The sequence below is a fragment of the Mobula birostris genome, chromosome 4, assembly GCF_030028105.1.
Source record: "Mobula birostris isolate sMobBir1 chromosome 4, sMobBir1.hap1, whole genome shotgun sequence".
Classification (NCBI taxonomy): domain Eukaryota; kingdom Metazoa; phylum Chordata; class Chondrichthyes; order Myliobatiformes; family Myliobatidae; genus Mobula; species Mobula birostris.
In genome coordinates, this window is record NC_092373.1 from 208,545,146 (window position 1) to 208,569,664 (window position 24,519).

The window sequence follows — 24,519 nt, forward strand, 5'->3', positions numbered from 1 at the left end:
AGGACCGGAGTTTTTTGTCAGCAGGATTTTTTGGGGAGGGAACTTAGTTCTTAGCTCGCTGACTGCCTATTGGTCAGCTTTCTCGCTTTGGGTAGGGCCTTTTTTTCTCTGGGAGCTGTGTTGGGTTGATTATATGATTGCTTGTTTGAATACCTTACCTGACCGTTTGCTTTCTAGTTTTAATAACTTATGGCCAGATCTTTTAATTACATGTCGATTGGTATTTAAAAAGGTTCGAAACATTAACTTATTTAGCTTGAGTGTGAAATGGCTGAATCACCCCATCAAAAGGAACAAAGTGTTGGCTTATATTAAAAAATTAAAAGCCCCCATTATTTTCTTACAAGAAACACACATACGCAGCTGTGATAGCTTATGTTTTTTTAACTCGGTGGAAGGATACGCAATTCTATTCTTCGTTTAATGCAAAATCACATGGAGTTTCCATTTTTGTAGATAATACAGTTTCCTATGTTCAGCATAGAGTTGTTTTAGACCCTAATGGTCAATTTGTTATTGTTATTGATTAGACAGTAAATTGATTGTTTTTGCTAATGTATATGCCCCCAGCGTAGACAATTCAGGATTTTTTTTACGTCTATTTTCGTTTTTGCCAGATTTGTGTACTTACTCTCTTGTGATGGGTGGAGATTTTAACTGCTGGTTAGATCCAGTATTAGATCGCTCATCTGTCAAACCAGCCACACTTAATAAGTCAGCTTTGTTTATCCAATGCTTTCTAACTAAATGTGGTATAGTTGATTCTTGGCGTTTTCTCCATCCGATGGATAGGGAGTATTCTTTTTTCTCTCATGTTCATCATTCTTATACTAGGATTGATTTTTTTTTAATTGATAGTCAAATGATTCAATTAGTTTGATCGATCGAATATAAAGAGATTGCTATTTCAGGCCACTCTCCTGTACTTCTATCTTTAAATCTCCCTGGTCCTATCCCTATGAGTAGATTTTGGCGATTTAATTTAACTCTGTTATCCGATGAGAACTTTTAAAAATTTATGGAGAATCAAATTACTCTTTTTTTTGAAGAAAATATGTCGGAAGAGATGTCTAGTCTTATTATATGGGATACTTTTAAAGCATACATCCGGGGTCAAATTATTTCTTATACCGCAAACATCATTAAAAAAACTAACAAAGAGAGAAATGAACTAGCCAATCAGTTAAAACAACTGGACCATGAATATGCTTCGGTACCCGATCCTGGAACATATAAGAGACATATTGAAACTAAAACTAAATATGATCTTCTTTTAATGTATTCAATTGAAAACCAACTTTTAAAAGATAGAAGTCAATTTTATATTCACGGAGATAAAACTGGTAAGCTACTTAATCAATTGAAGCCATTTATAGCCAAGCAGCATATTAAAGAAATACATAAAATTAATGGGGACATGACAACTGACCACCTTGAAATTAATGACACTTTTAGGGAATTTTATTCTAAATGATATAGTTCTGACCCTGTTAATGATAATATTGCAATGAATAATTTTTTAGATCAATTAAATATTCCTAATCTTTCGTTAGATGATCGTAGGCAATTGGATCAACCCATTTCCCAGGAGGAAACTGCTCAGGCTATTCGAGAATTGCATTCTGGGAAATCCCCAGGACCTGATGGATTCTCTGGGGAGTTTTATAAGGCTTTTTCCTCCTTGTTTATACCAAACTTATGTTCTACCTATACAGATTCCGTCAAGGTAGGAAGATTACTGCAGTCTTTTTATAAGCGCAGTCTCGCTTATTCTAAAAAATAAGAATCCTACTGAATGTTCTTCGTATAGACCTATCTCTTTACTCAATTTTGATGCTAAAATTTTATCTAAAGCGTTGGCTCACAGACTTGAAAATATTATATCTTCTATAGTTTCGGATGATCAGACAGGATTTATTAAAAATCGATATTCCCATTTTAATATACGATGTTTGTTAATTGTTATGTATTCTCCATCTAAGGAATGTGTGATATCTTTGGATGCGGAGAAGGCTTTTGACAGAGTTGAATGGAACTATCTATTTACATCCTTGGAAAAATTTAATTTTGGACCTAATTTTATTCATTGGATTAAATTTCTTTATTTATCTCCCTCTGCTCGGGTTCTTACTAATTTTCAGAATTCTTAAACCCTTTAATCTCCAATGTGGAACTAGACAAGGTTGCTCTTCAATCCCCCTGCTTTTTGATTTGGTATTAGAACCCTTAGCAATTGTTTTTCGAGAGACTAAAGAGATTAATGGTATTTTAAGGAGAGGTACTATAAAGCGTCGCTCTATGCAGATGATTTATTGCTTTTTATATTTAATGTTACAACCTCCTTACCATTTGTGTTCCATTTACTGACTAATTTTTGTCAGTTCTCAGGATGTAAATTAAATTTACAGAAGAGTGAACTGTTTCCTTTAAACAATTTAATATCAACTGATATTAACCTTCCTTTTAAAATTTTAAGAAAACAATTTACATATTTAGGAGTAACAATTACTAAGAATTATAAAGATTTATTTAAGGAAAAATTTTTAAGTTTATTGAATTATGTTTAAAAAAAAACTTTTTAATTTGTGGCCTCTTTATCACTGATTGTCCGAATCAATTCTATTAAAATGAATATCTTACCTAAATTTATATAACTTTTTCAAGCTGTACCTGTTTTTAATTACTAAATCTTTTTTTGACTCTTTGGATTCAATTCTTTCTTCCTATATATGGAAGAATAAAAAATCTTGTATACATAAAGCTCACCTTCAAAAAAACCAAACAGAACGGAGGCTTTGCCTTACTCAATTTTAGGTTATACTGGGCAGTATAATATGAAATATTATGTTCTGGATATATTACATTAACCATGAGAATGAGAATTGCCCCAAATGGGTTTCTTTGGAAGTCAACTCTGTTATAAAATTTTCCATTATTTTTTTACTTGGATCCTTGCTTCCTTTATCTTTAAATAAACTAATTGACAATGTGGTGGTTCAACGCACATTGAGGATTTGGTTACAGTTCAGAAAACATATTGGTTTATTGAGATACTCCCTTTCAAGTCCCATAGTTTCTAATTGCTTTTTTAAGCCATCTTTAATTGACTTATCTTTTAAAGAATGGGATAGATTGGGTTTTCAACGATTTCAGGATTTGTTTGATGGAAGAAATCTCTCTTCCTTTGTGCAACTTTCAATGATATTTAACCTTTCCAATACTCACTTTTTTTGATACTTACAGATTAGAGATTTTTTAAGATCTCAATTACTTACATTTCCTACAAGTCCAGATAAGAATAGATACAATTTTTAATCTGAAACCCTTTGATAATGGTTCAATATCTTACATTTATGGTCTACTGTTGGGACTGAAAAAGGCCTCTTTAGATAAAATTAATTTTTTAAAATTAAAGGAGATTGGGAAAAGGATTTATAGATTTTCATATCTGAAGAGAGCTGGAAGATTATTTTAAAATTGATTAATTCTTCATCATTATGTACTCATCATTCTTTATTACAATTCAAAGTGGTACATAGAGTTCATCTGTCTAAAGACAAGCTCTCTTGTTTCTACACAGATATTTCCCCGACTGTGATAGATGTACTAATGGAGTGGCCACACTAACTCATATGTTCTGGACATGTCCAAGCCTTGAAAAATTCTGGAAGGATGAACTTCAAACTTTTTCTGCACTTTTCAACGTCAGCTTTAAACCCAATCCTTTGGCTGCCATGTTTGGTATTGTCGAGGATAGTGCTACAAAATTGAAGCCATCTAATTTGTGGGTATTGGCCTTTATGTCTGTTATTGCCAGGAGGGTGATCTTGCTCAAGTGGAAGGAGGCCGCCCCGCCCACTCATGTTCAATGGCTATCTGATGTTATGTTGTGCCTTGATCTAGAGAAGATTCGTTGTTCAATTTCTGATTCTAAACATGATTTTCTAATGTTATGGGGACCCTTTCTAAAATATTTTCACAATTTGTTATTAAAGTATGGATCTGAGCCATTATTATTATAATATCATATGGTGAGGTATTTTTCATTTTTCTTTTTTTACCAACCACCTCATTTGGGTAGTGGGGGTAGATTTTTTTAATAAAATACAATTATTTTATTTTGTTTTATTTCATTTCATAATTCAATCTTTTTTTCTATATGATTGATTTGGAATATGGGATACTGTGATCATATTACTGTGATTTAAATGTAATGTAATTCATATTATTTGTATCCTTATGAATTTTGTATTTGTATTCATGCAATTTATATAATATCAATAAAAATATTGAAAAAGACAAAAGTGAGACCCTTACTGAGGACAGAGCGTTCTGCCTCAGAGGGGAAGGTTGGAGGGAGTGGTGAATACCTGGGATCGGAGGAGGGAAGAGGGGTGGTCGTGTCTGAGGGAAGGGAGGTTTGGGGTGTTCAGGAATGGTGGGGTGAGGGGATTGAGTCTCCGAGGGCCCAAGAGCTGGCGGTGGGGCCTGAGAGTGACAGGATTGCGGGGTGGCGGTGGGGAAAGGGAGACGTGGGTTCCAGCGGCAGCATGCGAAGATCCAGCCTGGAGCTCAAGGCCGGAGTCAGAGTCACAGGTTGTGGAATCAGCACTTTGGAGGTGTCCAGGGTTGTTGGAGGTTGTGGAATCAGCACTTTGGAGGTGTCCAAGGTCATTGGAACCTGCACTGATGACGGTGGAGTCCGGGTTATGAGTCCGCTCTGGATTGTTTGAGTCATTGAGATCAGCAGCAGGGATCACGGTCTGGAGACAGCCAGGGCTGACGGCGTGGGAGTCAGCAGGTTCTGTGGTCTGTAGACAGGCGACCTTCCGATCCTCGCAGGACATGAGAAAGTCACACCGGCGACTGAAAGTGTGGATCCGGCGGAGGATAAAGAAGCATACAGGTCCATTACAGGCAGCGGAGAGAGAATCCCGGAGCTGTAGAAGTGACTGGGTTAGGGACACCAGGCACCTCCTTATGACGGAAAGCGTGGAGCGTAGAACGCGGCGGGAACAGCAGAGGAAAGAGCAGTCAATTGAACGTGAGTACCTGGGGTCCTCGGAGGGTCCAAATCGAGCAGCTTGAATACAAATCTGGAAACGGTGTGGTACAAGCTGGCAGGAAGACATGCTCCCAGAAAGGTTACGTGGCTGTAGTAGTGGGTCTGGGTAAGCACTTGGTCAAAGGGTCGGAGAACAACAGGGATCACAACGAGGGAGCAGTGAGAGAGAGTTTCACTGAACTCCCTTCAAAGGCAGGATTTAAACTTCTTCAGGGTAGCCATCCCTGGAAGAAACTTTGCGGAGCAGTAATCAAATCACAAACAAGAGAAAATCTGCCAGTGCTGGAATTCCAAACAACACACACAAAATGCCGGAGGAACTCAGCAGGCCAGGCAGCATCTATGGAGAAAAGTACAGTCGATGTTTTGGGCCGGGACCCTTCGGCAGGACTGGAGAAAAGAGATGAGTAAATTTAAAAGGGGGGGAGGGGAGAAGAAACACAAGGTGATAGGTGAAACTAGGAGGGGCAGGGATACAGTAAAGAGCTGGGAAATTCATTGGTAAAAGAGATACAGGACTGGAGAAGGGGGGAGTCCAATAGAAGCAAATAGAAGGCCATGGAAGGAAGAAAGTGGGGGTGGAACACCGGGGGAGGTGATGGGCAGGGAAGGAAATAAGGTGAAAGTGGGGAAAAGGGGATGGGGAATGGTGAGGGGGTGGGGGGAGGCCATTACTGGAAGTATAAGAAATCGATGTTTCTTAAAGAGCTGGGAAGTAGATTGGTGAAGGAGACAGAAGGAAAAGTGGGGAGGAGCATGGGGGGGGATGATGGGCAGGCGAGGAGAGGGAAAAGGGGAAGCTAATGGTGAAGGGGGGGCATTACCGGAAGTATGAGAAATGGGCCCATTTATCTTCTGCCAACTTCAGGAGTTGCGTCTCCATCTCATGTGTGCGGTCATCTGCAAGTTTCCCCCAGTACTCAATACTGATGTCTGGTGCCTTCATGCACGGCTTGCAAACAGTTGCAGGCAATGAGTGGTTCTCTCGCCTGAAACTGGCTGACTTTTGGGATGAGGCCTATGCTGCTCCTGCAGGGTGTACACACTATGTGCGTGACTCCATTATTAAGAGAGGCGAGAGTGGATATCGGACCACTGGAAAACGATGCTGGAGAGGGAGCAATGGGGGGGGGGACAAGGAAATGGTGGATGAACTGACTAAGTATTTTGCTCAGTTTTCACTGTGGAAGACACCAGCGTATGGTGGAAGTTCAAGGTGTCGGAGGGGTCAGGAGCGTGTGTAGTTGCCACTACTAGGGAGAAGGTTCTTGGAAAACTGAAAGTTCTGAAGTTAGATATATCACCTGAACCAGATGATGTATGCCTCAAGGTTCTGAAAGAGGTGTCTGGAGAGATTGTGGAGGCATTAGAAATGATCTTTCAAGAATCACTTGATTCTGGAATGGTTCCAGAAGACTGGAAAATTGCAAATGTCACTCCACTCTTCAAGAAGAGAGAAAAGCAAATGAAAGCAAATTATAGGCCAATCAGTCTGATCTCAGTGGCTGGGAAGATGTTAGAGTAAGGATGTGGTTTCCGGGCACTGGGAGGCACATGATAAAATATGCTGTATTCAGCATGGTTTCCTTCAGGGAAAATCTTGCCTGACAAATCTATTGGAATTCTTTGAAGAAATAACAAGCAGGATAGACAAAGGAGAATCGGTTAATATTACAAGACTACTTCTATACATAGTAAGACTATTCTTGACTACAATAACCATAGAGGCATTGATCATGTGGATAGTCAGAGGCTTTTCCCCAGGGCTGAAAAGACTAACACGAGAGGGCACAGATTTAAGGTGCTGGGGAGTAGGTACAGAGGAGATGTCAGGGGTAAGTATTTTATGCAGAGAGTGGTGAGTGCGTGGAATGGGCTGCCAGTGACAGTGGTGGAGGCGGATATAATAGGGTCTTTTAAGAGACTCCTGGATAGGCTAATGAAACTCAGAAAAATAGAGGGCTGTGGGTAAGCCTAGGTAACTTCTAAGGTAAGGACATGTTCGGCACAGCTTTGTGGGCCGAAGGGCCTGTATTGTGCTGTAGGTTTTCTATGTTTCTATGTTATGTAGAACCAGGGACCAACATAGCTGCAGCATTACCTCTTGGCTCTTAAACTCAATCCCACGGTTGATGAAAGTCAATGCATCGTATGCCTTCTTAACCACACAGCCAACCAGGATGCTGCCTGGTTTAGAGAGTATGCATTATGATCAGAGATTAAGGGAGCTAGGGCTTTACTCTTTGGAGAGAAGGAGGATGAGAGGAGACATGATAGAGGTGTACAAGATAATAAGAGGAATAGATAGAGTGGATAGCCAGCGCTTCTTCCCCAGGGCACCACTGCTCAATACAAGAGGACATGGCTTTAAGGTAAGGGGTGGGAAGTTCAAGGGGGATATTAGAGGAAGGTTTTTTACTCAGAGAGCGGTTGGTGCATGGAATGCACTGCCTGAGTCAGTGGTGGAGGCAGATACACTAGTGAAGTTTAAGAGACTACTAGACAGGTAAATGGAGGAATTTAAGTTGGGGGCTTATATGGGAGGCAGGGTTTGAGGGTCAGCACAACATTGTGGGCCAAAGGGCCTGTACTGTGCTTACTATTCTATGTTCTAATCTGTTGGGATTCTTTGAAAAAAGTAACAAGCAGGTTAGACAAAGGAGAATCGGTTGATGTTGTGTTCTTGGATGTGTGGTCTTTGACAAGGTGCCACACACGAGTCTGCTTAACAAACTATGAGCCCCTGGTATTACAGGAAAGATTTCTAATGTGAATAAAGCAGTGGCTGATTGGCAGGAAGCAAAGAGTGGGAATAAAGGGAGCCTTTTCTGGTTTCAGCTTTGGCTCTACTCTTGGTCTTTTAAGCTTTCTGAGTCTCAGGTACATCACGCTGGTTATTGGTACGTGATCACTGTAGCAGTCTGCACCTGGATATGTTTTGCATGATTTCAGAGCATTTCTATACCTTCTCCTTATAAGCACGTAATCAGTCTGGTTTCTGGTGTTATCTCCTGGACTCCTCCATGTCCATAGTTTTCTCAGGTGTTGCTTGAAGATGGTATTACCAATTATATAATCTTTTTCTGTGACCCATGTAGCCAGTCGTTCACCTCTCTCATTTCTCTCACCTATGCCGAAATGCCCAATATTGTCCTCGTCCCTGGTCTTGCCGACTTTTGCGTTGAAGTCACCTTGAATAATGGTATTTTCTGAGCTTTTACATTGTCCTTATGCTGTTTCTAGTTCGTCATAAAATTGATCGATGCTTTCTTCACTGCTGTCTGCTGTTGGGACATAAACTTGAACGATGTTCATGTCAAAAGGTTTTGCATGTAGTTTCACAAGTAACATTCAATCTGATATTGTCCAATAGCCTTTTATTGATTTTGCTTGTTCTTCATCTACCATAATTCCAACACATTTTTCATGTATTTCTCCTCCTGAGTAAATGATGGTATATCCCTCTGAGCTGGTAAAACCAGCTCCTTTCCACCTCATCTCGCACATTCCCAAGTTGTTGATTTTTATATTTTCCATTTCCTGTTTGATGTTGTCTAGTTTGCCAGGTTGGTTAGGGTTCTTACATTCCAGGTTGCTAGTCTGATCTTCTATGCTATTAATCTGCCGGCAGTCGCTGGAGAACGGTCGAGGTTCACCTGTTGCGCATGAGACCCTCTACCGGATGAGGCTCCTTTCACATCTTTGAGCTGAGACCATAGTTGACCTGAGTTCATGATTGTACAAGGGAGGAATACTGAAGTAATTTCCCGTTGCCTTCTTCAGTTGCAGTGACATCAAAAATGAATTCCAAATAACAGTGAAGTGCAAATTCGAGGCTCTACAAAACATCGCTATTATAGAACAGCAATGGGAAAACCTCAGAGACAGAACAACACAAGCAGCACAAGAGGTGATTCCCAAACAACAGAAAAAAGCTAAAAAGAAATGGATGACAGAAAAAATTCAGAATCTTATGGAACAAAGAAGAAAATGTAAGGAAAACAAAGAAGCCTGCGTATTCTTGCATGCACAAATAACAACCAAGTGCAAGGAAGCAAAACAAAAGTGGCTTAATGACAAATGTGAGTAAATAGAACAATTGCAGAGGACCAACAACAGCAAACATATGCACGACGAGATCAAAGAAGTCACAAATCGGAAGAAAAGCAGGGCAACAACAGGATGTATAAAAGCAAAAGACGGCTCTACAATTATGGAAAAAGGAAAAATAATGCAAATATGATCAGAATACATCAAAGACCTACACGACGACAAAGATCGAGAGGACTACTTTGATATTGGCAACAACAACGAGGACCCTGCAATATTGAAAGAAGAAGTGGAACATGCTATGAAGAAAATGTGAAAGGGGAAATCATCAGGACCAGATAACATTCCGGCTGAACTGTATGAAGCGCTAGAAGATTTTGGTGTAGAGAAATTAACAATCTTATTGAATAGAATATACAACTGTGGCAAAGTGCCAGAAGATCTTTTAAAGACAGTATTCATTGCATTGCCAAAGAAACCAGGTGCAACAGAGTGTAAACAACACAGAAAAATTAGCTTAATGAGTCACCTCACAAAAATTCTACTTAGAATCATCATGCTCAGAATAAGAAACAAAATTAAACCGGACATCAGTGAAGAACAGTGCGGCTTTGTCGAGGGCAAGGGAACATCAAACACTTATATTCTCAGGGATATTGTCGAAAGGTCAATAGAAGTACAACAAGACCTATACTTCTGTTCCATTGACTACACAAAAGCCTTTGACACAGTGAACAGTCATCATGAAAATGTTTAAAGATATAAATATTGATAGAGAAGATCTAAGAATAATCAGGAATCTTTACTGGCAACAAAGTGCAGCCATACAGATAGACAACGAGATTGGTGAATATCAGCCAATAAAGAGAGGAGTCAGACAGGGTTGTGTTCTATCACCAGACCTGTTCTCCCTGTACAGTGAAAACATCATGAGAACCATACAAGACCTACCTGGAATAAGTACAGGAGGATACAATATCATCAACCTCTGCTATGCAGATGATACAGTACTGATAGCAAACAGTGAAGTAAATTTACAGAAATTAGTATCTACCATCAACACAGAGAGAGAAAGACTTAGCCTAACCTTAAACAAAAAGACAACTGAAGTAATGATAATATCAGAGAAACCTGATATCCCAAACTGTCGGATTGTATTGGGAAATGAAATCCTGCAACAAGTTCACAACTTCAGGTACCTTGGAGTTATCATGGGTAACATCTGACGGCAAATACGAAACAGATATAAAAGCAAGACTAACAATGGCAAGAACAGCATTTACAGAAATGAGAAACATTCTAACGAACAAGAAAATAACAATTGGCATCCTCAGAACCCTCAGCTGCTACATTCTTCCTATATTGATGTATGTCTGCGAGTCATGGACCATCACAAATGCAATGGAAAAAAGAATCAATGCAGCAGAGGTGTGATTCCTCAGAAGAATGCTATGCATATCATATACGGATAGGATAACCAACGAAGGAGTTCTACAGAGAACGACAAGAAAATGTACATTACTTAAAAAAAAATTAGAAAACAGCAATCAAAATTCTTTGGACACAGCATGCGAAGAGAGACATGAGAACATTTAGTTACAACGGGAAAGCTGGAAGGGAAAAGAAGCAGAGGCAGACAGAGAATGGAAATGATCGATGGAATAACATCACGGTTAAAAAGGGGAGGCCACAACTACGATTCGGAGGGTCAGGGACCGTGATGGATGGAGAGACATGATCGCCCACACTGAACGGCAAGGCACCTGAAACAACCAGTGACTAGCAGTGTCCCACAGGGTTCTGTGTTGGGACACTACTTGTTATGTCAATGAATTTGATGATGGAACTGATGGCTTTGTTGCAAAGTTTGCAGTCGATATGAAGATAGTTGGGGGGGCGCAAATAGTTTTGAGGAAGTAGAGAGGTTCAAAGGAAGTTCACAAAAATGATTCAATATTGAACATATGAAGAGTGTTTGATAGCTCTGGGCCTGTACTCACCGGAATTCAGAAGAATGAGGGGTGATCTAATTGAAACTTATCGAATGTTGCAAGTTCTGATCGAGTGGATGTAGAGAGGATGCTTCCGATGGTGAAAGATCCTGAGATGGGTGTCTTTTTAGAACAAAGATGAAGTGGCGTTTCTTTCGCTATAGTGGTGAATCTGTGGAATTTGTTGTCACAAACAGCTATGGAGGCCAAATCTTTTTATATATTTAAGGCAGAGGTTGATAGATTCTTGATTGGTCATGGCAGGAAGGGATATGGGGAGAAGGCAGGAGATTGGGGCTGAGAGGGAAAATAGATGGGATAAAGAATATAAGAGCAGGGATGTGATGTGATGCAGGGATGTGACCATATCTTATGGTCTTTTCATAAAAAGGTCCAAATCTGCTCCTATATCTTATTGTCTAATCTCATCATTCTGTACTTAATCCATAGTTTTCTATGCAATGATGATCCAAGGGTAGTTTAGATGCTTAAATGCTATCAGTGAGCTGCCAGTCAGAGCCGATCCAAGAGTCCATTAGCTGCCAGTCACAGCCGATCCAGGAGTCCATTAGCTGCCAGTCACAGCCGATCCAGGAGTCGATTAGCTGCCAGTCACAGCCGATCCAGGAGTCCATTAGCTGCCAGTCACAGCCAATCCAGGAGTCCATTAGCTGCCAGTCACAGCCGATCCAGGAGTCCATTAGCTGCCAGTCAGAGCCGATCCAGGAGTCCATTAGCTGCCAGTCACAGCTGATCCAGGAGTCCATTAGCTGCCAGTCACAGCCGATCCAGGAGTCGATTAGCTGCCAGTCACAGCCGATCCAGGAGTCCATTAGCTGCCAGTCACAGCCGATCCAGGAGTCGATTAGCTGCCAGTCACAGCTGATCCAGGAGTCGATTAGCTGCCAGTCACAGCTGATCCAGGAGTCCATTAGCTGCCAGTCACAGCCGATCCAGGAGTCGATTAGCTGCCAGTCACAGCTGATCCAGGAGTCCATTAGCTGCCAGTCACAGCCGATCCAGGAGTCGATTAGCTGCCAGTCACAGCCGATCCAGGATTCCATTAGCTGCCAGTCACAGCCGATCCAGGAGTCGATTAGCTGCCAGTCACAGCTGATCCAGGATTCCATTAGCTGCCAGTCACAGCCGATCCAGGAGTCCATTAGCTGCCAGTCACAGCCGATCCAGGAGTCGATTAGCTGCCAGTCACAGCCGATCCAGGAGTCGATTAGCTGCAGGCCACAGTCTCCATGCAGCACAGAAATGATCCTTCAAGAATCACGAGATTCTGGAATGGCACTGGAGGACTGAAAAACTGCAAATATCACTCCGCTCTTTAAGAAGGGAAGGAGGCAGAAGAAAGGAGATTTATAGGCCACTTAGCCTGACTTCGGTACTTGAAAAGACCGTTGGAGCCCATTATTAAGGATGAGGTTTTGGGTACTTGTAGGCTCATGATTAAACAGGCGAAAGACAGCCTGGACTGAAAGGAGCTGCAGAGGGTCATAAATTTAGTCAGCTCCACGTTGGGTACTAGCCTACAAAGTACCCAGGACATCTTCAGGGAGCGAAGTCTCAGAAAGTCAGTGTCCATCATTAAAGACCTCCAGCACCCAGGCCATGCCCTTTTCTCACTGTTACCATCAGGTAGGAGGTACAGATGCCTGAAGACGCACACTCAGTGATTCAGGAACAGCTTCTTCCCCTCTGCCATTTGATTCCTAAATGATTATTGATCCCGTGAACACTACCTCACTTTTTAAATATATATTATTTCTGTTTCTGCATGATTTTAATCTATTCAATATACATATACTGTAATTGATTTATTTTTTTTCTTCTTCTTCTATATTATGTATTGCATTGAACTGCTGCTGCGAACTGTATTGCTATATTTATGCTCTATTCTTGGTCGGTGCAGCTGTAACGAAACCCAATTTCCTTCGGGATCAATAAAGTATGTCTATCTATCTATCTAACAAATTTCATGACACATGCCGATGATAATAACCTGATTCTGGCTTCCTTAATGGGAATTCTTGCCTGATAAATCTTTTGCAATTTTTTAAGGAAATATATAAAGGACAGTCAGTGGATCTCATTTATTTGGATTTTCAGAAGGTCTTTGACAAGGTGTCATATGTCAGGCAGCTTAACAAGATGAGAGCCCAAGGTATTACAGGAAAGGTACTAGCATGGATAGAAGATCGGCCGATGGGCAGGAGGCAGAGTGGGCCCATTCTGGTTGGCTGTCGGTGAGTGTGTTGGGGCTGTTTCTCTTCATATTATACTGTATGTCAATGATCTGGATGACAGAATTGATGGCTTTGTAGCCAAGTTTCCAGGTGATACAAAGATAGGTGAACGAGCAGGTAGTGTTGAGGAAGCAAGAAGCCGGCAGAAGGACCTAACAGATTGGGAGAATGGGCAAAGAAGTGGCAGATGGAATATAGCGCAAGGGTGTATGTTCATACACTTTTGATAGAAGGAATAAAGGCATAGACTATTTTCTAAATGGAGAGAAAATTCTAAAATCAGAGATGCAAAGGGACATGGGAGTCCATGTGCAGGATTCCCTAAAGATTAACTTGCAGGTTGAGTCAGTGGTAAGCAAGGCGAGTGTAATGCTACCATTCATTTCCATATGACTAGAATACAAGATCAAGGATGTAACACTGAGCCTTTTTAAGGGCATTGGTCAAACCACACTCGGAGTATTATGAGTAGATTTGGACTGCTGATCTGAGAAATGGTACAGTACAGAGACTGGCCCTTTGGCCCATGTCATCCAGGACAAAACAATTTAAACTATCTAGTCCCAGGGATCTACACGGACCACAGCCCTCCATACCCTGATTAGCCATGAACCAATCCAAACTTCTTTTAAGTGTTGAAGTCGAGCTCAACTGTGCTGGCAGCTCATTCCACACTCTCATGACCCTGTGAGTGAAGATATACTGACATAGGAGAGGGTTCAGAGGAGGTTCACAAGAATGATTCGGTGAATGAAAGGGTTAACTTATGAGGAACGTTTGATGACTCTGAGCCTATACTCACTGGTGTTTAGAAGGGTGAGCGGGAATCTTAGTGAAACCTATTGAATATTGAACGGCCTCAGTAGACTGGATGATTCATAGAAACATAGAAACATAGAAAATAGGTGCAGGAGTAGGCCATTCGGCCCTTCGAGCCTGCACCGCCATTTATTATGATCATGGCTGATCATCCAACTCAGAACCCCGCACCAGCCTTCCCTCCATACCCCCTGACCCCCGTAGCCACAAGGGCCATATCTAACTCCCTCTTAAATATAGCCAATGAACTGGCCTCAACTGTTTCCTGTGGCAGAGAATTCCACAGATTCACCACTCTCTGTGTGAAGAAGTTTTTCCTAATCTCGGTCCTAAAAGGCTTCCCCTCTATCCTCAAACTGTGGCCCCTCGTTCTGGACTTCCCCAACATCGGGAACAATCTTCCTGCATCTAGCCTGTCCAATCCCTTTAGGATCTTATACGTTTCAATCAGATCCCCCCTCAATCTTCTAAATTCCAACGAGTACAAGCCCAGTTCATCCAGCCTTTCTTCATATGAAAGTCCTGCCATCCCAGGAATCAATCTGGTGAACCTTCTTTGTACTCCCTCTATGGCAAGGATGTCTTTCCTCAGATTAGGGGACCAAAACTGCACACAATACTCCAGGTGTGGTCTCACCAAGGCCTTGTACAACTGCAGTAGTACCTCCCTGCTCCTGTACTCGAATCCTCTCGCTATAAATGCCAGCATACCATTCGCCTTTTTCACCGCCTGCTGTACCTGCATGCCCACTTTCAATGACTGGTGTATAATGACACCCAGGTCTCGTTGCACCTCCCCTTTTCCTAATCGGCCACCATTCAGATAATAATCTGTTTTCCTATTTTTGCCACCAAAGTGGATAACTTCACATTTATCCACATTAAGTTGCATCTGCCATGAATTTGCCCACTCACCCAACCTATCCAAGTCACCCTGCATCCTCTTAGCATCCTCCTCACAGCTAACACTGCCACCCAGCTTCGTGTCATCCGCAAACTTGGAGATGCTGCATTTAATTCCCTCATCCAAGTCATTAATATATATTGTAAACAACTGGGGTCCCAGCACTGAGCCTTGCGGTACCCCACTAATCACCGCCTGCCATTCTGAAAAGGTCCCGTTTATTCCCACTGCAGTGGGAGAGTCCAGAACCAGAGGGAACAGTGTCAGAATAAAGCACGTCCCTTTAGAATGGAGAAAGAGAATGTCTTTAGCCAGCGGGTGGTAAATCTGTAAAATTCATTGCCAGATGGCTATGGAGGACAAGTGATTGAGCGTATTTAAATTGGAGGATGATAGGTTCTTCATTTAATCAAGGCTTAAAAGGCTACAGGGAGAAGGCACTTGAATGGGATTGTGGGGAATAATAAATCAGCCATGACTGAATGGCACAGCAGACTCTGCCATCTGCCCTTTTGATGGGCCAGATCGCCTAATTCTGCTGCCAAGTCTTATGACTGGCCCAAATCTGCTCCTATATCCTATGGCTTTACTCTCCATCTCCAGTCTTCATGCCTTTTAAAAATTCTATAGGGTCACCCGTCGGACTCTGATTATCTTGTCTCTCCTTGCTACTCAATTCTCCAGTCCCAATCTTATCTGTGACCTAAAGCTAAAGTCAGGTGTATTGGTATTACTGTGGAGTAAAGGGAATTACAGAGACATGAGAGAGGAGATGGCCAGGATTGACTGGAAAAGAACACTGGCAGGGATGATGGCAAAGCAGCAACGGCTGGAATTTCTGGAAGCAATTCAGAAGACACAGGATATATGCATCCCAAAGAGGAAGAAGCATTCCAAAGGCAAGATGACACAACCGTGGCTAACAAGGGAAGTTAAAGCCAACATAAAAGCCAAAGAGAGGGCATATAATAGAACAAAAGTTAGTGGGAAGTTAGAGGATTGAGAAGCTTTTTAAAAAACAACAGAAGGCATCTGAGTAGGTCATTAAAGTAAAGATGGAATATGAAAGTAAGCTAGCCAATAATATTAAAGGGGATACCAAAAGTTTCTTCAGATACATGAAGTGTAAGAGAGACAAGAGTGAATATCCGACCACTGGAAAATGATGCTGGAGAGGTAGTAATGGGGGACAACGAAATGGCAGATGAACTGAATAAGTATTTTGCATCAGTCTTCAGAGTGGAAGACACTAGTAGTGTGGTGGAAGTTCCTGGTGGCAGGGGGCGTGAAGTGTGTGAAGTTGCCATAACTAGAGAGAAGGTTCTTGGGAAACTGAAAGGTCTGAATACAGATAAGTCACCTGGACTAGATGGTGTACACTGCAGAGTTCTGAAAGAGTTGGCTTGAGGGATCATAGAGGCATTAGTAATGATCTTTCAAGAATCATTAGATTCTGAGCAACACTCACAAGACGCTGGAGGAACTCAGCAGGTCAGGCAGCATCCGTGGAAAAGATCGGTCGACGTTTCGGGCCGGAACCCTTCGTCAGGACTGAAGAGGGAAGGGGCAGAGGCCATATAAAGAAGGTGGGGGGAGGGTGGGAAGGAGAAGGCTGGTAGGTTCCAGGTGAAAAACCAGTAAGGGGAAAGATGAAGGGGTGGGGGTGGGGGAGGGGAAACAGGGAGGGGATAGGAAGGAAAGATGACAGGCCTGTTTCGACTGCATGGATTGGAGTGTCTTTGAGGCTGCAGCTACAGATCTTCATGATCTGTCTAACATCGTGGCCTCATACATCAGTTTTGTGAAGACGTGCATTCCAACAAAAACCTTCGGCACATTCAACAACAACAAGCCCTGATTCACATCACAACTCAGGCAGCTTCGTCGGGAGAAGGAGGAGGCGTACAGAAGAGGGACAGGATTCTGTACAAACGAGCCAGGAACACACTGACAAGGGAGTTTAAGGCAGCGAAGAAGTGCTACATTGGAAAACTGCAAAACAGGTTTTCAGACAACCACCCAGTGTCAGTGTGGAAGGGGCTCCACAAGAAACCATTCCCCCAGGCTGTGGAGAACCCTCAAATGGCTGACCATCTGAACAAGTTTTATTGTAGATCCGACACCTTCATTCCCCCCAGCCAAAACACAGACCTACCTGCAACCCCCATCATCCATCACCCCGACATCTCAGTATCCACTTTCTCACCCACATTACAAAAACTGCTTCCCCTACCCCCTTCACTTCAACCCTCTTGTACCTGCACTCAGGATCTGTGAGAGGGAGGTGAGTCAGCTGTTCCGGAGGCAGAAGACCAGGAAAGCGCCAGGCCCAGACGGCGTGTTGCCCTCCTGCCCGAAGACCTGCGCTGATCAGCTGGCCCCCGTCTACACACGGATCTTCAATAGATCACTGGAGCTGTGTGAAGTCCCTCATTGATTCAAGCGCTCCATTATCATTCCAGTCCCTAAGAAACCCACTATCAAGAGACTAAATGACTACAGGCCTGTTGCCTTGACATCTGTGGTCATGAAGTCCTTTGAGAGACTAGTGTTGGCTCACCTGAAGGACATCACAGGCCCCCTGCTGGACCCCTGCAGTTTGCCTATCAGGCAAATAGGTCAGTGGATGATGCAGTCAACATGGGACTGCATTACATACTACAACACCTCGACAACCCAGGAACTTCTGTGAAGGTCCTGTTTGTTGACTTCAGCTCAGCGTTCAACACCATCGTCCCAGAAATCCTCCACTCCAAACTCACCCAGCTCACTGTCTCCCCAGCCATCTGTCAGTGGATCACAAGCTTCCTGACTGACAGGGTGCAGCACGTGAGGCTGGGGAGCATCATTTCTAGCACCCGGACAATCAGTACCGGTGCCTCCCAGGGATGTGTGCTCTCCCCACTGCTCTGCTCCCTTTACACTAATGACTGCACCTCACAGGATCCATCTGTTAAACTCCCGAAGTTTGCAGACGACACAACTGTCATTGGCCTTATCCGAGACGGTGATGAATCTGCATACAGACGGGTGGTGGAACGGCTGGCCCTCTGGTGTGGTCAGAACAATCTGGAGCTAAATACGCTCAAGACTGTGGAGATGACAGTGGACTTCAGGAGGAGCCCCCCCAATACTCCCCCCACTCACTATACTGAACATTATTGTGTCTGTTGTGGAGACCTTCAGGTTTCTGGGTGTCACAGTCTCCCAGGACCTGAAATGGACACCCAACGCAGACACTCTTATCAAAAAGGCTCAGCAGAGGTTGTATTTCCTACGTCAACTCAGGAAGTACAACCTGCCTCAGGAGCTGCTGATTCAATTCTATTCAGGAATAATCCAGACTGTTCTCTGTTCGTCCATCACTGTCTGGTTTGGATCAGCTACCAAACAAGACAAGAATAGACTCCAAAGAACCGTCAGGGCTGCGGAAAGGATTATTGATGTGAAGCTGCCCTTGATCCAGGACTTATATGCATCTAGAGTCAGCAAGCGAGCAAGCAGCATCATTGTAGACCCATCACACCCTGGACATCACCTGTTCCAACTCCTTCCTTCTGGTAGGTGCTTTAGATCACTGTATGCCAGGACAAATAGGTACAAGAACACTTTCTTTCCGTATGCCATCAGTCTTATGAACACTTGAATTTTAGTCTATTATAAACCAAGTCCACCTGTACATACACAGGTATATCTCATTGTATAAAGTTCACGATTATTTGCACTATTATTTTCTTTGCTTTTTGATTCTGTACAGCGAGAGCTCAGGGAAACCGGCATCAAATTCCTTGTATGTGTCCACGTACTTGGCGATAATAAAGGATTCGGATTCTGATTCTGATTGTGATTCTGAGAAGGAATAGCGGAAAACACAATGGGTAGAAGAAGGAAGCAGAACTATGAGGGAGGTGATAGGCAGCTGGGGGAGGGGGCAGAGTGAAATTGGGATAAAGGAAGGGAGGGGGAGGGAATTACCAGAAGTTGGAGAATTCTATGTTCATACCAAAGGGCTGGAGATTACCTAGACGGTATATGAGGTGTTGCTCCTCCATCCTGAGTTTGGCCTCATCATTGCAGTAGAGGAGGCCATGTATGGACATACCTGAATGGGAATGGGAAGCAGAGTTGACGTGGGTGGCAACCAGGAAATCCTGTCTGTTGTGGCAGACGGAGTGGAGGTGCTCAGCGAAGTGTTCCCCAATCTGTGTCGGGTTTCACCGATGTAGAGGAGGCCGCACCGGGAGCACGGGATGCAATAGATGACCCCAACAGACTCACAAGTGAAGTGTTACCTCACCTGGAAGGACTGTTTGGGCCCCTGAATGGTGGCAAGAGAGGAGGTGTAGGGACAGGTGTAGCACTTGCGCTTACAGGGATAAGTGCTGGGTGGGTGATCCGAGGGGAGGGACGTGTGGATCAGGGAGTCGCAGAGGGACCGATCCCTGCGGAAAGTGGAGAGGGGTGGAGAAGGAAAGATTTGCTTGGTGGGGTCCTGTTGAAGGTGGAAGAAGTTGCGGAGGATAATGTGCTGGATCCGGAGGGTGCTGGGCTGGTAGGTGAGGACAAGGGGAACTCTGTCCCTGTTGTGGTGGTGGGAGGATGGGGTGAGGGCTGAAGTGCGGGAAATGGAGGAGATGCGGGTGAGGGCATCATTGATGACAGCAGAAGGGAAACCACGATCCTTAAAGAAAGAGGACATTTGAGATGTCCTGGAACGGAAAGCCTCATTCTGGGAGCAGATGCGGCAGAGACAGAGGAACTGGGAATATGGAATGGCATTTTTGCATGTGGCGGGGTGGGAAGAGGTATAGTCGAGGTAGTTATGAGAGTCAGTGGGCTTGTAGAAGATGTCAGTGGACAGTCTGTCTCCAGAGATGGAGACCAAGAGACCGACAAAGGGGAGAGAAGTGTCCGAGATAGACCAAGTGAGTTTGAGGGATGGGTGGAAGTTTGAAGTAAATTGATGAAAATGACGAGCTCAGCATGGGTGCAGGAAGCAGCACCAATGTAGTCGTCAATGTACCAAAGGAAAAGTTAGGAGCAGTACCAGAATAGGTTTGGAGCACAGACTGTTCCACATAACCAACGAAGAGGCAGGCATAGCTGGGGCCCATGCGAGTTCCCATAGCTACACCCTTAGTCTGAAGAAAGCGGGAAGATCCGAAAGAGAAGTTATTAAGTGTGAGTACCAGTTCCGCCAACCGGAGGAGGGTAGTGGTGGTGGGGAACTGGTGAGGTCTATTATCCAGAAAGTAGTGGAGGGCTTTGAGGCATTCTTGATGGGGAAGGGAGGTGTATAAGGATTGGACATCCATAGTGAAATGAAGCGGTTGGGACCAGGGAATTGGAAGTTATTGAAGAGGTGGAGGGCATGGGATGTATCCCGGATGTAGGTGGGGAGGAACTGAACTATGGGCGACAAAATGGAGTCCAGGTAGGCAGATACAAGTTCGGTGGGACAGGAGCAAGCAGAAACTATGGGTCTACCGGGACAGTCAGGCTTGTGTATCTTGGGGAGGAGGTAAAACCGAGCGGTACGGGGTGTGGGAATAATGAGCTTAGCGGCTGAGGATGGAAGGTCTCCGGAGTTGATAAGGGCGGTGATGGTACGGGAGACAAAGGTTTGATGTTTTTTGGTGGGGTCCTGTCCCAGGGGTAAGTAGGAGGAGGTGTCAGAGAGCTGCCGTTTGGTCTCAGTGAGGTAGAGGTCCGTCCGCCAGACTACTACAGCACCACCTTTGTCTGCGGGTTTGATGGTGAGGTTGGGATTAGTGCGGAGAGGGGGGGAATTCCCTCCCCCTCCCCTCCCCTATCCCTATTTCATTCTGCCTCCTCCCCCAGCTGCCTATCACCTCCCTCATGGTTCCGCCTCCTTCTACTCTCCATTGTGTTTTCCACTATTCCTTCTTCACCTTTCCTGCCTATCACCTCCCTGCTTCCCCTCCCCCACCCCCACCCCTTTGTCTTTCCCCTTACTGGTTTTTCACCTGGAACCTACCAGCCTTCTCCTTCCCACCCTCCCCCACCTTCTTTATACTTCTCTTCGGAATTCACCAATAGGGAACTTGATGATGGTGAGGACAATATGAGTGAGGTTGATGTTCTGGAGCATGGTGATATTAAGAGAGAGGAGGTGTTGGAGTTGTTAAAATACATTAGGACGGATAAGTCCCCGGGGCCTGACAGAATATTCCCCAGGCTGCTCCACGAGGTGAGGGATGAGATTGCTGAGCCTCTGGCTAGGATCTTTATGTCCTCGTTGTCCACAGGAATGGTACCGGAGGATTGGAGGGAGGCAAATGTTTTCCCCTTGTTCAAAAAAGGTAGTAGGGATAGTCCAGGTGATTATAGACCAGTGAGCCTGACGTCTGTGGTGGGAAAGCTGTTGGAAAAGATTCTTAGAGATAGGATCTATGGGCATTTAGAGAATCATGGTCTGATCAGGGACAGTCAGCATGGCTTTGTGAAGGGCAGATCGTGTCTAACAAGCCTGATAGAGTTCTTTGAGGAGGAGACCAGGCATATAGATGAGGGTAGTGCAGTGGATGTGATTTATATGGATTTTAGTAAGGCATCTGACAAGGTTCCACATGGTAGGCTTATTCAGAAAGTCAGAAGGCATGGGATCCAGGGAAGTTTGGCCAGGTGGATTCAGAATTGGCTTCCCTGCAGAATGCAGAGGGTCGTGGTGGAGGGAGTACATTCAGATTGGAGGATTGTGACTAGTGGTGTCCCACAAGGATCTGTTCTGGGACCTCTACTTTTCGTGATTTTTATTAATGACCTGGACGTGGGGGTAGAAGGGTGGGTTGGCAAGTTTGCAGACGACACAAAGGTTGGTGGTGTTGTGGATAGTGTAGAGGATTGTCAAACATTGCAGAGAGACATTGATAGGATGCAGAAGTGGGCTGAGAAGTGGCAGATGGAGTTCAACCCGGAGAAGCGTGAGGTGGTACACTTTGGAAGGACAAACTCCAAGGCAGAGTACAAAGCAAATGGCAGGATACTTGGTAGTGTGGAGGAGCAGAGGGATCTGGGGGTACATGTCCACAGATCCCTGAAAGTTGCCTCACAGGTAGATAAGGTAGTTAAGAAAGCTTATGAGGTGTCAGCTTTCATAAATTGAGGGGTAGAGTTTAAGAGTCGCGAGGTAATGATGCAGCTCTATAAAACTCTGGTTAGGCCACACTTGGAGTACTATGTCCAGTTCTGTTCGCCTCACTATAGGAAGGATGTGGAAGCATCGGAAAGGGTACAGAGGAGATTTACCAGGATGCTGCCTGGTTTAGAGAGTATGCATTATGATCAGAGATTAAGGGAGCTAGGGCTTTACTCTTTGAAGAGAAGGAGGATAAGAGGAGACATGATAGAGGTGTACAAGATATTAAGAGGAATAGATAGCCAGTGCCTCTTTCCCAGGGCACCACTGCTCAATACAAGAGGACATGGCTTTAAGGTAAGGGGTGGGAAGTTCAAGGGGGATATTAGAGGAAGGTTTTTTACTCGGAGAGTGGTTGGTGCGTGGAATGCACTGCCTGAGTCAGTGGTGGAGGCAGATACACTAGTGAAGTTTAAGAGACTACTAGACAGGTATAGGGAGAAATTTAAGGTGGGGTCTTATATGGGAGGCAGGGTTTGGGGGTCGGCACAAAATTGTGGGCTGAAGGGCCTGTACTGTGCTGTACTATTCTATGTTCAAGAAGGTGGATGTGGAGAGGATGTTTCCTGTTGTGGGGGTATCCAGCACTGGAGGGCACAGCCTCAAAATTGAGGGCCGACCCTTTTGAACAGAGGAAAGAAGAAATTTTTTTAGCCAAAGAGTGGTAGATCTGTGGAATGCTCTGCCACAGACTGCAGCAGATGCAAAGTCGATGGGTATATTTAAGGTAGAAGTTGATCGTTTCCTGATCAGTCGTGGCATCGAAGGATATGGTGAAAGGCATTAGTATGGGGTTGAGTGGATCTGCGATTAGCCACGACGTAATGGTGGAGCAGACTCGATGGGCTAATCCTGCTCCTATGTCTGATGGTCTTATGACATCAGTTTAAGGTGAGTGGGGGAAAGTTGAGCAGAGATGTCACTGGTAGGTGGAGAGAAGTGGATGCCTTGAACTCACTGGCAGGAATGATGGCAGAGACTGATACCACAGGGACATTTTAGAAACTCTTAGATGGGCATACAAATGTAGGAAAATGAAGTTGCGTAAAATTGACGGTGTGGTAGGTTCACATAGGTCAGTACAGCATCATATGCCAAAGGACCTGTATTGTGCCGTACTGTTGTATGTTTTCCCTTCATGCATCATCGTTTCCATCGTCCCCAAGTATACCCGACCTTTCCCCATCTCCCCTCTGACAGTAATACCTCTGGCATTGCTGCTTACCGCCTTACGCGCCGCTGCATCACCTGAGCTTCCTTCATCCTCTGCACCTGGGACATGTAGGACGTGATGCGTGCGTTGCAGACCATCAGGCTCTTGGCTGCTTCCAGCGTTTGGTCCTTCTGCGTACACGCTGCAAGGAGCTTGCAGGCCCCGTCCCGCATTCGGATTTCGTAGTCAATCTTCTTCTGGAAATCAGAGTCCTAGAAAGCACGAAGCAATGAGCAGCTTACCCACTTCCCCCCTTTCTCTCCTTTTGCCCTGCAATGATGAGGCTTTGCTCCAGCCACCCACTTACACCACTTTCTGTCACCCCTCAGTACTCCACTGACTGTCTATTTTCCCCTAACGTTATGCCTCCCAAAGTGCAACACCTCACATTTGTCCAGATTAACTTCAAGTTCAAGTTCATTGTCATTTCAACTCAATACACGTATACCACCAAGTGAAACAACCTTCCTCCTGGTATGTAACAGTACATATTGTATAGCTCACGCCCAACACAAAGCAATACTACTACAGTAATAAGGTGCATTTAATCACAAGTTAAAAAGGAAACAGTATACTGTCTTACACAGCATATAAGAGAGTAAATAGACATACAAAGCTCGAAGTAAAATGTATTATCAGAGTATATACATGTCACCACTCACAACCCCGAGATTCTTTTACCTGTGGGCAGACATATCAAATCTATAGAACATTAACAGTAAACAGGATCAATGAACAAACTGTGAAAATGCAATTATAAATATAAATAAATAGCAATAAAAAAGGAGTAAGATATAACATGAAATGAAAGAGCAAGAAATAAGAAGATCAAGAGTCCCTGAAGTGAGACTATCCACTGCGGGAACACCAGAAATAGATGGAGTGTATTCAGGAGCCTGACGGTTGAGGGGTAGTAACTGTTCTTGAACCTGGTGGTGTGAGTCCTGAGGCACCTGTACCTTCTACCTGATGGCAGCCGTGAGAAAAGATCATGACCTGGGTGGTGAGGATCTTTAATGATGGATGCTGCTTTTCTACAGCAATGTTTCATGTAGACATGCTC

General features: G+C 44.0%; 1 protein-coding gene across 4 annotated transcripts in view; it reads right to left on the reverse strand.

The window, feature by feature from the left end:
* The window catches only part of rtkna (rhotekin a), a 152,277-nt gene that overhangs the window by 120,302 nt on the left and 7,456 nt on the right, over positions 1 to 24,519 (reverse strand). For all 4 annotated transcript variants that reach the window (XM_072256862.1, XM_072256861.1, XM_072256864.1 and 1 more), the window contains exon 2: positions 23,469 to 23,668. In XM_072256862.1, coding sequence (XP_072112963.1) covers positions 23,469 to 23,668 — 200 coding nt within the window. The remainder of the gene's footprint in view (positions 1 to 23,468; positions 23,669 to 24,519) is intronic.